The 13,128-nt window shown below is 38.4% G+C and overlaps 1 protein-coding gene across 1 annotated transcript in view; it reads right to left on the minus strand.

Annotated features, from left to right (window-relative positions):
• The window catches only part of Malt1 (MALT1 paracaspase), a 70,541-nt gene that overhangs the window by 3,639 nt on the left and 53,774 nt on the right, over window positions 1–13,128 (minus strand). Inside the window, exons 12-15 of the mRNA XM_008855361.3 lie at window positions 12,515–12,589; window positions 11,720–11,847; window positions 4,003–4,152; window positions 1,613–1,770 (exon numbers count right to left, since the gene is read on the minus strand). Coding sequence (XP_008853583.1) covers window positions 1,613–1,770; window positions 4,003–4,152; window positions 11,720–11,847; window positions 12,515–12,589 — 511 coding nt within the window. The remainder of the gene's footprint in view (window positions 1–1,612; window positions 1,771–4,002; window positions 4,153–11,719; window positions 11,848–12,514; window positions 12,590–13,128) is intronic.

The following is a 13,128-nucleotide window of genomic DNA, read 5'->3' on the forward strand; positions in this document are numbered from 1 at the left end:
CCAGCCTGGTCTACAAAGTGAGTTCCAGGACAGCTGGGGCTACAGGGAGACCCTGTCTCAAAAAGACCAAAAGAAAAAAAAAAAAAGTAAAGTTAATTTTTGCCTTTTAAGCTAGTCCTTGAACACGTTAACCCTACTTGAGTTTCATTTTCAAGAGAGGGTCCCATTATTGTTCTAGTCCTCGATTCTCTTCATCTTTACTATCATGTCAGGGGATCCAGTTGTCAACTTGACAGGCCTGGGTAAAGGGAACCTCAACTGAGGAATTTCCTCCATTGGACTGGCCTGAAAGTTAATTTTTGCCTTTTAAGCTAGTCCTTGAACACGTTAACCCTACTTGAGTTTCATTTTCAAGAGAGGGTCCCATTATTGTTCTAGTCCTCGATTCTCTTCATCTTTACTATCATGTCAGGGGATCCAGTTGTCAACTTGACAGGCCTGGGTAAAGGGAACCTCAACTGAGGAATTTCCTCCATTGGACTGGCCTGTGGCCATGTGTGTGGGGCATTTTCTTGATTACTGAGTGATGCGGGAGGCCCAGCCTACTGTGGGTGGTGCCACCCCTGGGCAGGTGGTCCTTCCTTTGTATAAGAAAGCAGGCTGAGCACAGGCTGGAGGAACAAGCTAATAAGCAGCATTCCTCCATGGCTGTACTTTGGTTCCTGCCCTGAGCTCCTGCCCTGTCTTCCCTCCATGATGAACTGTAAGGTGAAGGTAAAATAAAACTTTTCCTCCCCAAGCTGGTTTTGGTCAGGGTTTTACCACAGCAACAGAAGGAAACTAAGACAACAAATGAGCAAGCTCTTCTCTTTTTCTTCTTTTTGAGCCAACCCCCTGGTGAAGGACAGAAGGTTATTCTGCTCCTTCCGAGGGAAGCCTGTGGCTCTCTCCTGGCCTAGCACCCAGGAAGGCTTACCCTACACAGTGAAGCTGTGACTGTGGGCAGGGTGGATTTGATTTTGTATTCTGTGCTACATCGTTTGCTCTCACATGAAGCTGTATCCTCCCTGAAGCCTCTATAAGTATAACAGTGACATTTTAGATTTCCGTTCTCTTTTTGCTTACTTCTCAATTTGCCACACCTACATAGGAAAGAGGATGCTTAACTATCAGAACTAAATGTTTGGAAAGAACAGAAGTAGATTTCTATAATTTCTATAAGCTACCATACTGTACTTGTACTGGACACAAGAGTTTTTAAAATAAAATTATTCATGATATATATACATAAAATCCTATTTTATTTTTTTCACATTTGAAATCCTATTTAGAAGATGAGAACCTAAAGACATTTTTCCTGAATAAACTTTAGATATTTCTAAACTTGACAAACTTAAGGTATTTTAGCAGTTATTAAATATTATGATCACTGTTATACAAATAAGCATACATATAAATACATATTTCCTTTATACTTATCAGCTTTTATGTTTTAAAAAGTTTAATATCTGAGTGATTTCTTTTTTCTTTTTTGCTGCCGGGGATGGAACCTAAAGCCTCACACATGCTAGGCAAGCACTCTACCACTGAGCTTTGACCTCATTTCAAAATTCAGTCTTTAAAAAGTGAGAACACATCTTCTATTTCAAATAAAAGAAAAAAAGAGACTTACAAGCGGGAAATCGGTAACATAGGCATCACACATTATTATCTCAGGTGGTTTGTGGACTATACTTGTATAGATTATCATGACATTAGAAAACTCTGCTGCAAATCCTAATTGAATCTGAACACCACAGTGGAATTTAAGACACATACTTTCTGGAAGTTCTGGAAGAGAATATTAGAAACAACTTACAAAAAAAATCATTTAAAGAGTGCTTGGCAAGTTCTTTGGTCAACAGCAAGCATCCTACACAGGCAGAATATGGTTATCTCATTCCCTTAAAATATTATTTAACTGCTATTGCTGAAACATATATACAAAATTAGAAAAGGGTCATTCTGCTGGTCAAACAAACCATATCTTTCATTAGTTTTACCCATCTGCATATAAAATTTTCCTAGTGGTAATAAAAATATACATAAATCTTCACTGATGTCTCAAACTCATAAGATTACTTTTGTGCGTGTGGTGTTGGGGATGAAGTCCAGAGCCTTGCACAAACAAGCATTCTACTACTGAGCTTCAACCTCACACCATAACAAGAATATTTATTATTATTTAAAATTTTTTTGTGTGTATGAGTGTGCTGCCTCTCATGTGGGTGCTGGGAATCAAACCCAGGTCCTCTGTAAGAGCAGCCAGTGCTCTTAACCTCGGAGCCATCTCTCTAGTCTCCATAACAAGAATTTTTTTTTTTTTTTGGTCTTTTTGAGACAGGGTCTCCCTGTAGCCCCAGCTGTCCTGAAACTCACTATGTAGACCAGGCTGGCCTTGAACTCACAGAGATCCGCCGGCCTCTGCCTCCTGAGTGCTGGGACTAAAGGCGTGCGCCACCATGCCTGGCCATAACAAGAATTTTTAATAAAGTGTATTGTCTCCATCTGACAATGATAATTTGTTAACTATCATTCTGCTATTCCTGGATATCTACTGTATTTTGGTGTTCTGATGTTTTTGCTATCAGTATTTCATATATTTGATGCTTCAGGATTGTTGGAGATAGCTTTTTGATGGTTCTTACTTATGGGGCTTACTATTTTCATTGACATGGAATATAAATGTACTAGTTTCATTATACCATTTTAAAAATGATATTAATTTTTCATCTTTTTAATAGATAAAAAAAGAAATACATGATTCACACTTTTTTTTCTCTTTGGTTTCTAGGACAGACTGACATGGTCTCACTATATAGGAACTCCTTATATAGCACAGGCTAGCCTCTAACTTGCCTTGAACCCTGCCTCAGGCTTCCATGTGATGGGACTGGGTGTGCATGACAAAACCTGATCCAGTTCATCTCACAGAAGGTTTTGGTTACTGATGAGCTTATTTTCATTTTAATTTTGTGGTGCTAGGAACTCACCCTAGGGGGGCTCATGCATGCTGCACAAGTACTCTACCACTGAGCTACATCATCATCCCTTAATGTTGATCTTGATCACTAAAATTTTGTTTGTGTTATTCAGATACTTTTTGTGGAAAAGACACTCAATCTGAATTACTTATATAATTATCTAGAATGTCAAAATAATATATTTATAGCACCTTATCTTTTAATGTGCTCTAATACATTAAATTACCAAAAATATAACTTAGAGAACAAAGTATTATGAAAAGAAAGATTTTATAGGAGATTAAGAAATACATTTTTTCCATCATTTTTATAATAAAGGAGTCACAGAATAGAGACTTGGGGCCTCAGTCAGTAACTTGAACTTCTTTTCACTACATCACATAAAATTACCAGAAGGTAATTAAGCTACAGTTATGATTTTCTCTTCATACTCGGTTCTCTTTACCAATCTACCACTAATTAAGTGTCACAGATGGCATGGCAATAGCATTTATGAGCTAGATGGCCTCCATAGGTAACCTGTAGTCAACCTCAACTACCCTATGCAATGGGGACTGTTTCTTTCCCTCGTTTAGACAAGATGAGTGCATGGTAGAACCCAGAACTGTGTGGCTTCTGATAGTCGCACATTTCAACAGTCATAGTATAGCAGAAGCTAAAGGTCTGTATCCCACACAAATAAAAAATTAAACCTCTGTAAAAACAGAATTAAACAGATCATTTAAATTTTACTAATGGAGTTCCAGCCAGCCTGGGCTACACAATGAGGCCCTTTCTCAAAACAAAACAAAAACTCAGAAATAAGGTTTGTTTTCACTGCTGGTAAAATAACAAGATTAGCTACATACCTAGTCTGGCCATGAACTCATGATGTTCCTGCCTCAACTTCCTGAGTGCTGGGATTACCCACTATTACACCTGTCTCACAAATTTAACTATAAAACTGGGGAGAAAGCTGTTTAGTTAGGGAAGGAAAAAAATGATGATTTAAAAAATGTTTGTGATAGGAAGATCTCACAAGAAACAGACTTTACCATACCATGAGCCTTGGCCCACTGTAGATTCCGCACTAGAGATTCTGCAGAGCAAGCTGTTCCCTGAATCGGATCAGTAAGTGCCCTCTTTTCAGACAAACTGCTTCGAATCTCTAGAGCCTGTTTGCCTTTGGTAAGGTAACATTTACCCATATCTAAAAGACAAAAAGGTAAACATTTTCTGAAGACTGATAATTTTGTTATGTTTAGATATTTAGGCTAAGCATGCTCTAATAAGTCAGGTTATATTCTCAATATCATCTGTTAAAAATATTTAGTACCTACTATGTACTAAGTGCTGGGGGTATAACAGTAAGCAAATACATGAAAGTACTGACCAGTTCTAAAAACTGAAATGTTTGCTATTTATTATTATTTTAAGGCTTAATTCTTAAATTTTAATTATGTGTGTGTGGGTTTGTGCACATGAATGCAGCACTCTTGAAGGCCAGAAAAAGGCATTGGATCCCCTGGAATGTGAGCCACCTGATGTGGGTGCTGGGAATCAAACCCGGGTCCTCTGCTATAGCAGTCAGTGTTCTTAACCGCTGAGCCATCTCTCCAGCCCCAAGAACTAAAATTTTTAAAGAAAAGATCATCATTATTGGATTTAAAAATCTGTTACTTGCTGCCTCCAAAAGCTACAGCAAAACAGAATGGCATGGAGTGTTCAGAAGTAAATGATCAAGAAACAGCATTTGGTCAACCAAAAGAAAGCTGACATGGCTCTATTAACATGGTACAGAAAGATAGAAAGCATTCCTCAGGACAGAGGTATCACTACAGAAGTGTGTTAATGTTTCTGATGTTAGAAACAGAACAGCAGAGTAAAATCAAAGAAGGAAAGGTGCGCCATAACATAAAAAGCAGAAATGAACAACATAGTAGCCAATGAAGAGCCGAGGTCATATCTTTGAAAAGAAAGAAGAAAATATCAATCCCAGGGGCTGGAGAGATGGCTCAGCGGTTAAGAACACTTGTTGTTCTTGCAGAAGACCCAGGTTTGAATCCTAGCACCCACATGGCAGCTACAACTGTCTGTAACTCCAGTTCCAGGGGATCCATCAGCCTCTTCTGTCCTCCACGGGCACTCCATGACATGGGTGCACTTACCTACACACAGGCAATACACGTATACACATAAAATAAAAATAATAACATATTTAAAAGAAAATATCAATCCCAGACTGACAGAAAATACCCAGCACAAGGGTGTGTGTGTGTGTGTGTGTGTGCGCACTTCCGTGTGAGTAGGTAGATATATAGTGATGGGGAGGGAGAAATTATTTTAAGGAATTAGCTCTCAGAATTGAAGAGGTGCATGTTTAAAATCTGCAGTGTTGGCAGACAGGCTGGGAAATGGGAACACAGTGAAGAGTTACAGTCTGAGACACAAAGGTGATCTGCTGGCAGAATTCCTTCTTACTTAGGTGGCATCTTTATTCTGTTAGGCCTTCAAGCAATGGCCAAGGCCCACCCACATTATAGTGTAACTTGCTTTACTGAAAGTCCACCAATCTAAACATCAATCTTATCTAGAATAATGTTGGATCAACTATCTAGAAACATCATGAATGTATGACTAAGTATCTTGACAGTGAGACCCAAGCAAATTAACAAAAAATTAACCTCCACAACCTCCAACTCATTTTACAAAGCCAACATAATAATAACAAAAACAAAATAGTATGAAAAGGTAAAAATATCAGCTCATGTTCCATATGAATATAGATGTGGAAATTCTTTTTTAAAGGTACAAGGTGAATTGTTTTTGAAAAAAATATTTTATTTATTTTTATGTGTTTGAGTGTTATGCCTGCATGTACGTAGGTGGCACCCGTGTTGTGCAATACCCGCAGAGGTCAGAAGAGGGAGTCAGATCTCCTAGAACTGGAGTTACAGATGGTTGTTAGCCACCATGTGGGTGCCGGGAATTGAACCTGGGGTCCTCTGCAAGAGGACACAGTACTTTTAACCGCTGAGCCATCTCTTCAGCCCCAACTGTTTTTTAAATAAAGTATTTACAATTTGTTCTTTGAGAATTCTGTACATGCATGCAATGAGATGTAAAAATTCTAAGCAAAATGTTGGCACAGTAAATCAAGTTGCATTAAAAATATGTCCTGAGGGACCGGAGAGGTGGCTCAGGGGTTAAAAGCACTAGCTGCTCCTGCAGAGGACCTGGTTCAGTTCCCAGCACCCACAAGGTGGCTAATAGTAGTTAATTGTCTGTAACTCCAGTTCCAGGGATCAATGCCCTCTTCTGGCCTCCGAGGGCAATGCACAACACAGGTGCACTTATATTCAGGCAGAACAGTCATACACATAAAATAAAATAAAATCTTTAAAGAACATATGTCCTGTCAGGTATGGTGGCACAGGCATTTGGGAGGCAGAGGCAGGAGGATCTCTGTGAGACCAAGGCCAGCCTAGTCTACATAGTGAGTTCCAGGTCAGCTGGGGTGAGAGGCAGACTCTGTTTCAAAGACAAAAAATGGAAAAATGTATCCTAATAAAATTCACATAACTCAGGACTGGAGAGATGGCTCAGCGGTTAAGAGCACTGACTGCTCTTGCAGAGGACCCAGACTTGATTCCCAGCACCCACATGGCAGCTATGAACTGTTTTTAACCCCAGTTCCACGGGAATCCGAAGCCCTCTTCTGATCTCCACGGCATTGCATGACATGAGTGCACTCACATACATGCAGGCAATACACTCATACACATTAAAAAACATATAAAAATAATAAATAGAATATTTTTTAAAAATCACATAACTCATTAGTAGGTTAGGTTACTGAGGAATCTAATTCATCATATTTTTTTTAATTAAAATTTACTTTATTTTATATGTATGAGTGTTATGTCTACATGAATGTAAGTGCACCCATATCATGCAGTGCCTGAGGAGGACAGAAGAGGGCACTGGATCCCTTGAAATTGGAGTTAAAGACAGCTGTTAGCCTCTGTTCTAGTTTATCATTGCTGTGACAAAACACTCTGACCACTACCAACTTGGGGAGGAAAGGGTTTATTTGTCTTACATCTCCTGGGTCACAGTTCATCAGGGAGCCCAAGGTAGGAACTCAGGGAAGGAACCTGCCTGGAGGCAGGAGCTAGAGTGCAGGCCATGGAGGAACGCTGCTTACTGGCTTGCTCTCCTGACCCCTGCTCAGCCTCCTTTCTTATGTAATACAAGCTCACCTATCCAGGGGTGGCACCAACCACAGTGGGCTGGGCCCTTCCACATCACTCAATAATCAAAAGATGCCCCACAGACATGGCCACAGGCCAGTCCAACGGAGGTAATTCACCAACCGAGGCTCCCTCAACCCAGGTGTGTCAAGTTGACACTAAAGCTACCAAGCACTGCTTCCATGTGGGTGCTGGGATTTGAACCTGGGTCTTCTGCAAGAGCAGCCACTATTCTTAACTGCTGAGCCATCTCTCCAGCCCCTTAATTCATCATATTAGGAGATTAAAAGAACAGAAGTATCATACCATCTCTTTCATAGTTGCAGAAAAAAACATTAAACTATATTCAACATTAATTCACAGTAAACATTCTCAAAAAAAAAAAAATCAGCACAGAACCTTCTTAACCAGACAAAGAATATTAAACATCTACATTATTCTACATGTGAGAACATAAGCAACATTCTTTTTAAACTCGGAAATGAGACAAAGACACAGCAACAACTATCAGTTGTATTCAGTAATATCTTAGAGGTGCTGGCTGATATTCTATCAAAGACATAAGCAGTATTATTCAATTAGCAAAGCAAAAACACAATCAAAACATGGACAAGACATGACTACATTTTCATCTAAGAGTGTATATATATATATGTATATGGCTATTAAAATATGAACAAATGTTTAACACCATTAACAAATGGTGTTAATGATCAGGGAAAAACAAATCAAGTTATAACATCATTTCAGCAAAGCTGAAAAAATCTGACCTGTCAAGTGATGTAGGGAGTACAGGTTTATACTGGCTCTTGCATAGTGCTGGTGGGAAGACAGGTATGTGATAAGTGGTAAAGACAGCCCTTCTACACATGAACAATGACATGCACTATGATTAGCAACTTCAAATCATAGGTTTGTAACTCAGAGACTCTGCATGTTCCAAAGAACATGTATGAGAATATAAGAACAGTAACACACAGTAACAAAAGTTCCCATCAGCAGAACAGTAGTTGAAAAAAAATTGTAATATGTTTGCACAATGGAATTTTATATACTAGTCATAATGAATGATCTAGAGTCAATTTTATGGATTATCTTAGTATTGATCAAGTCTCAAGAGATTTCATAGAATACAGTATCTTTTTATAAAGTTAAAACAACCTAAATATAAATATGTATATCATTTTAGAGATCATATGACAAACTCAATAAGATATGTCATAAGAAAATAAAGGAAATCATAAAATTTAGAATGATGGTTCTTATATAAGGTAGGCAGGGGAAATAGAGGAAACATAATTACATATAGGTTACCACCAAAATCCTAGATTTACACTGAACATCCACTGATAATAAGGTTGTCCTGAAAAAGTACAAAATTAAAAGTCTGGGGCTATAGGCTAATGGCCATAGCCTCATCAAAGCAAGCCATTTATTTTATATTTTGTTTCATTTGTACATAGTTGAAATTGGCAAGGTGGTACTGTTCCCTTCCAATTGCTTAACTTACTAAGATCTCCAAATAGTTTCCCCATAAATGTTTTATTTTTATGTTATGTGTATGAGTGTTTTGCATGCATATACGTAAGTGTACCATGTGTGTGCAGTGCCCATAGAGGTCAGAAGAGGGTGAAATTATGGATGGCTGTTAGCTACCACATGGGTGCTGGGAATCGAATCCAATCCTCTGAAAGAGCAGCCAGTGATCTGAATTGCTGAGCCATTTCTCCAGTCCCCTACCAAATATTTTTAATTATTAACTAATTGGTTAATTAATCCCCAGAAGATCTAAAGGGAGAAACAGGAAAGTTGGATTATTTCAAAGTTGGATAACTTGTGGACAATTTCTTACAACTACTTTTATTCTTCACTACTGTGATGATTAGCTTTAATTGTCAACTTGACACATTCTAGAATCACCTGGGAAGGGGTTCTCAATGAGGGATTCTCTAGATTAGGTTGGTTTGTGGGCATTTCTGTGGGGCATTATCTTGATTACATTCATTGAAGTGGGAAGACCTGCCCACTGTGGGTGGCATCATTCCCTGGGCAGGAGAATCAATCCTGGATTGTGTAAGTGTGGAGAAAGTCAGATGAGCACTAGAATGCATTAATACACTGCTCTCTATCCTTGACTATGGAAACAATTTGACTAGCTGCTTCAAGTTCTTACTCTCTTGACTTTCCTACAATGCTAGACTTACCCTGGAATTGTGAACCAAGGAGATTTGTTTCCCCTTAAGTTGTTTTTGTCAGGGTATTTTATCATAGCAATAAGAATGAAACTAAGGTAACTACCAAGCAAAAAGGGTCAGGTATAAAGTACCCTGAACACAAAATAAGTGCTACATTTAATTATTATGATTTTTATTAAGCTTTTATTTATTTTGTACAGTTGGTTAGCTACTATACATGACGTGAACAATGCGCCGGGCACTAAAACGAATGTGTTACATGTATACTGTAATCTACTCTTGTCTGGATAATTTTACCTAAGTAGGCATGCCAGATCTGGAAAAGCAGCAAAACTTCCTAAGAAGTTTATTAAGAAGTTCAAATGTACTCATAGTATATGGCAACTTGACAAACGTCATATATAGGTAAGCATGTACTTTTTATTTCATTTTAAAATAGTTAAAAATAAACTTTAGGCAAGTGCTCTACCATGGGTCTCCATCTCCAGCCTTAAAATATGCTTCAGAAGTTTAACTGATCAGAGCATAGTGGCTCATACCTGTTATCCCAACACTTGGGAGGGTGAGACAGTACAACTGCTATAAGTTTCAGGCTAGCCTAGGCGATACATACATACATATATATATATATAAAATCACATTTTAAGAGCTCTGAAGCATCTTTATAGAATTCTGAAAATAACTGAAATAGCTGGGCATGTTGGTGTGCGCCTTTAATCCCAGCACTCGGGAGGCAGAGGCAGGTGGATCTCTGTGAGTTCAAGGTCAGCCTTGTCTACATAGTGAGTTTCAGGTCAGCCGGGGCTACAGGGAGATCCTACCTCAAAGACAACAAAACAAAACAAAACAAAAAAACCCCTAAAATAATACAAAAGCGTTTTAAACTTTAAGTAGTAGAACCTTTTCTTCAAATGAAAGCTGAAGGGGAAGCTCTGTACGTTAAACAGATAAAAGCAGAACTTCTCTGGCTGAAGCAGGAAGTCTAAAGACCTAGCAGGCTATGTTAGGTGGTTAAGTCACATGGTCTAGCACACACACACACAGAGTACAAAAATATAGATCAAAACACAATATACATCTATATATTGACAAAAGCACAAGATAAATGTGACAAACAGCTGTTAGCAAAATATTATATATATTATCCCTAAGCTGGGTGTGGTGGCTCATGCCTGTAATACCTGTACTCAGGAGACTAAGGCAGGGCATTTATTGAGTCTGAGGCCAGCATGGGCTACAGAGTGAGGCCCTGCCTCAAAAAACAAAACAAAATTCCCCAAACAAAAAAAAACACGAAAGTTACACTTGTCATCTGTGGAAAATCTGCGAAATATCAGTTCTAATTTGCAATAGAGTACCTTCATTTTTAAATGGTCATTAAAAAAAATACTGTAAATCTCAGTACTTAGAAAGCTCATGAGGTAGAGGCACATGAATACTAGGCACACATGATGCATTTATATACATGCAGACAAAACATTCTTATGTATGTATGTATAAATAAATCTTTAAAATAACAGAGAAAGATATCTTGGCAGAATGCTCACTGGACTTAAATTTTCTTTTTATATTATTTTTATTCTATGTGTATGAATGAGTGTATTGTCTGCATGTGTATAAGTGCACACGTGTCATGCAATGCCCACAGAGATCAAAAGAGGGCATTGGATCTCCTGGAACTGGAGTTACAGACAGCTGTTAGCTACTACGGGGTACTGGGAATTGAACCCCAGTCCTTTGCAAGAGCAGTCAATACTCTTAACCTCTGAGCCATCTCTGTAACCCTCTCACTGGACTTTAAAAAAAAATTTATTATTTCTATTTTATGTGTATGAGTGTATTACTTGCATATATGTAAATGTACCTGTGTTGTGCAATGCCTGCAGAGGTCAGAAGAGGGCATCAGATTCCCCTGGACTAGAGTTATGGACAGTTGTTAGCCACCATGTGGGCACTCGGAATTGAACCTGGGTCCTCTGCAAGAGCAGCCACTGTTCTTAACCACTGAGTCATCTCTCCAGCCCCTGGACATTTTTTTTTTTAAACAAGTAGACCAGGCAGCAGCAAGGCTCTAGGCTCAGATACATGGTACAGGATTAAATTTTCTTTCATCACTGTTCCTAGGGTCAATCTTGTTATCTAGGTGATGTAACATAGATGGCAACACTTAAGCCAGCAAGAAACAAAAAATTAAATAGAGGCAATGTTGCTGAACATTACATAAGAATGGATGAAAGCAGAATAATCCATCCCTGAACAAGGAACCCTGGACACATTTCTCTCCTCTGCTCCCCTTTTTCTGAATGGGTTACTCTTTAAAAAATTTTACCTTCTGCAACTTCATCCAGTAACACAGTGATTTTCTTGTCTTCTAATAATCTATCTTTTAAAAATTTCATAAAAATTCCATTTGCCAATCCAGAATGCTGGATCTCAAAAGCTTCTGCTCCCTGACACCTTAAAACACAAGGAGAAAGAAGGTAAGTCCAATAGAGCATGAATCTTATATTTTTACTGACAAAACTGAACAAACAAAAGAAGCCAAAGGCAGATGATGGAGATCAGAAGTTGGGAAGTGAGGGTGGGAGGAAGATGCTGGTCAAAGGGCAAAATGCTTCTATTTGATGGGGGAATTAATGCGTACACGAAGGTGATGGACATGTGGAGGTCAGAAGAGGGTGTCCATTTCCCCTGGATTGGAGTTACAGATGGTTGATAGTAGCCACGTGGGTGCTTGGAATTGCTACGCATCCTGACACCATCATTCCATGTTATACACTGTACCATTTTGTGCCCCACAAATATATACTTTAAATTTTAGACAGTGAAAAAGAAACAAAAGGAATATTTAAAAAAGCAAATGCTTGCTAGTGGAGTGATCATACCCACTGAAAAGTTTCATCTCTTCTCTGCCCTCTGAATGACAGCTCAACTAAAGAGTCATTGTCCACTCAGGAACTAAATTCTCTGGTGAAGTATAAAGCCAATTATCTGAGGTTTTCTATCAAGCAAAGATAGAAGGAAAATTTATGCCCAGGTGTCTATAGATACTTCTATGTTTCTAATCTACAATCAAAACGAAGACATAAAAGAATAAAGAAAATTTAATATCAAGTTTTCTTACGTTGCATAGCCAAACACAATATTGGCGGTGACTTTCAGTGCATCCAAGATTGGAATGGTATCATCATAGTCATTTCTATTTATACATGGGAGAGGAGAGAAGGGCAGATACAAGAATAAGAAAGAAGTTAAATAGCATTCTTCACTGAAAAATATGCTACTACTTTTAATGTACATAATATAAAATTAGATTCAAAAGGCTACTTAGAAAGCTACATATTTACCCAAAATAAACCAAGCTCCCACATTATGAAGACAGCAAACAGCTATCACATATTTTGTTGGCTTTTTTTTTAAAAGCTAGGATCTTGCCTTGCCTCCTAAGTGCTAGGATATAAGGTGAATCACTACACTTGGCTCTTTTGTAAGTTTTTAAAAAATATTTTATTTATTATTTTTATTTTATGTGTATGAGTGCATTACCTGCATATTGGTAAGTACACCCATGTCATGCAATGCCTGCGAAGACAGAAGAGGCCTTCAAATCCCCTGGAACTGGAGTTACAGACAGTTGTTAGCTGCCATGTGGGTGCTGGGATTGGAACTCGGGTCTTCTGCAAGAACAACCAGTGTTCTTAACTGCTGAGCCATCTCTCCAGCCCTCTTTCGTTATTT

This window comes from Nannospalax galili, unplaced genomic scaffold (genome assembly GCF_000622305.1).
Source record: "Nannospalax galili isolate Female #2095 unplaced genomic scaffold, S.galili_v1.0 scaffold567, whole genome shotgun sequence".
Taxonomy (NCBI): Eukaryota; Metazoa; Chordata; class Mammalia; order Rodentia; family Spalacidae; genus Nannospalax; species Nannospalax galili.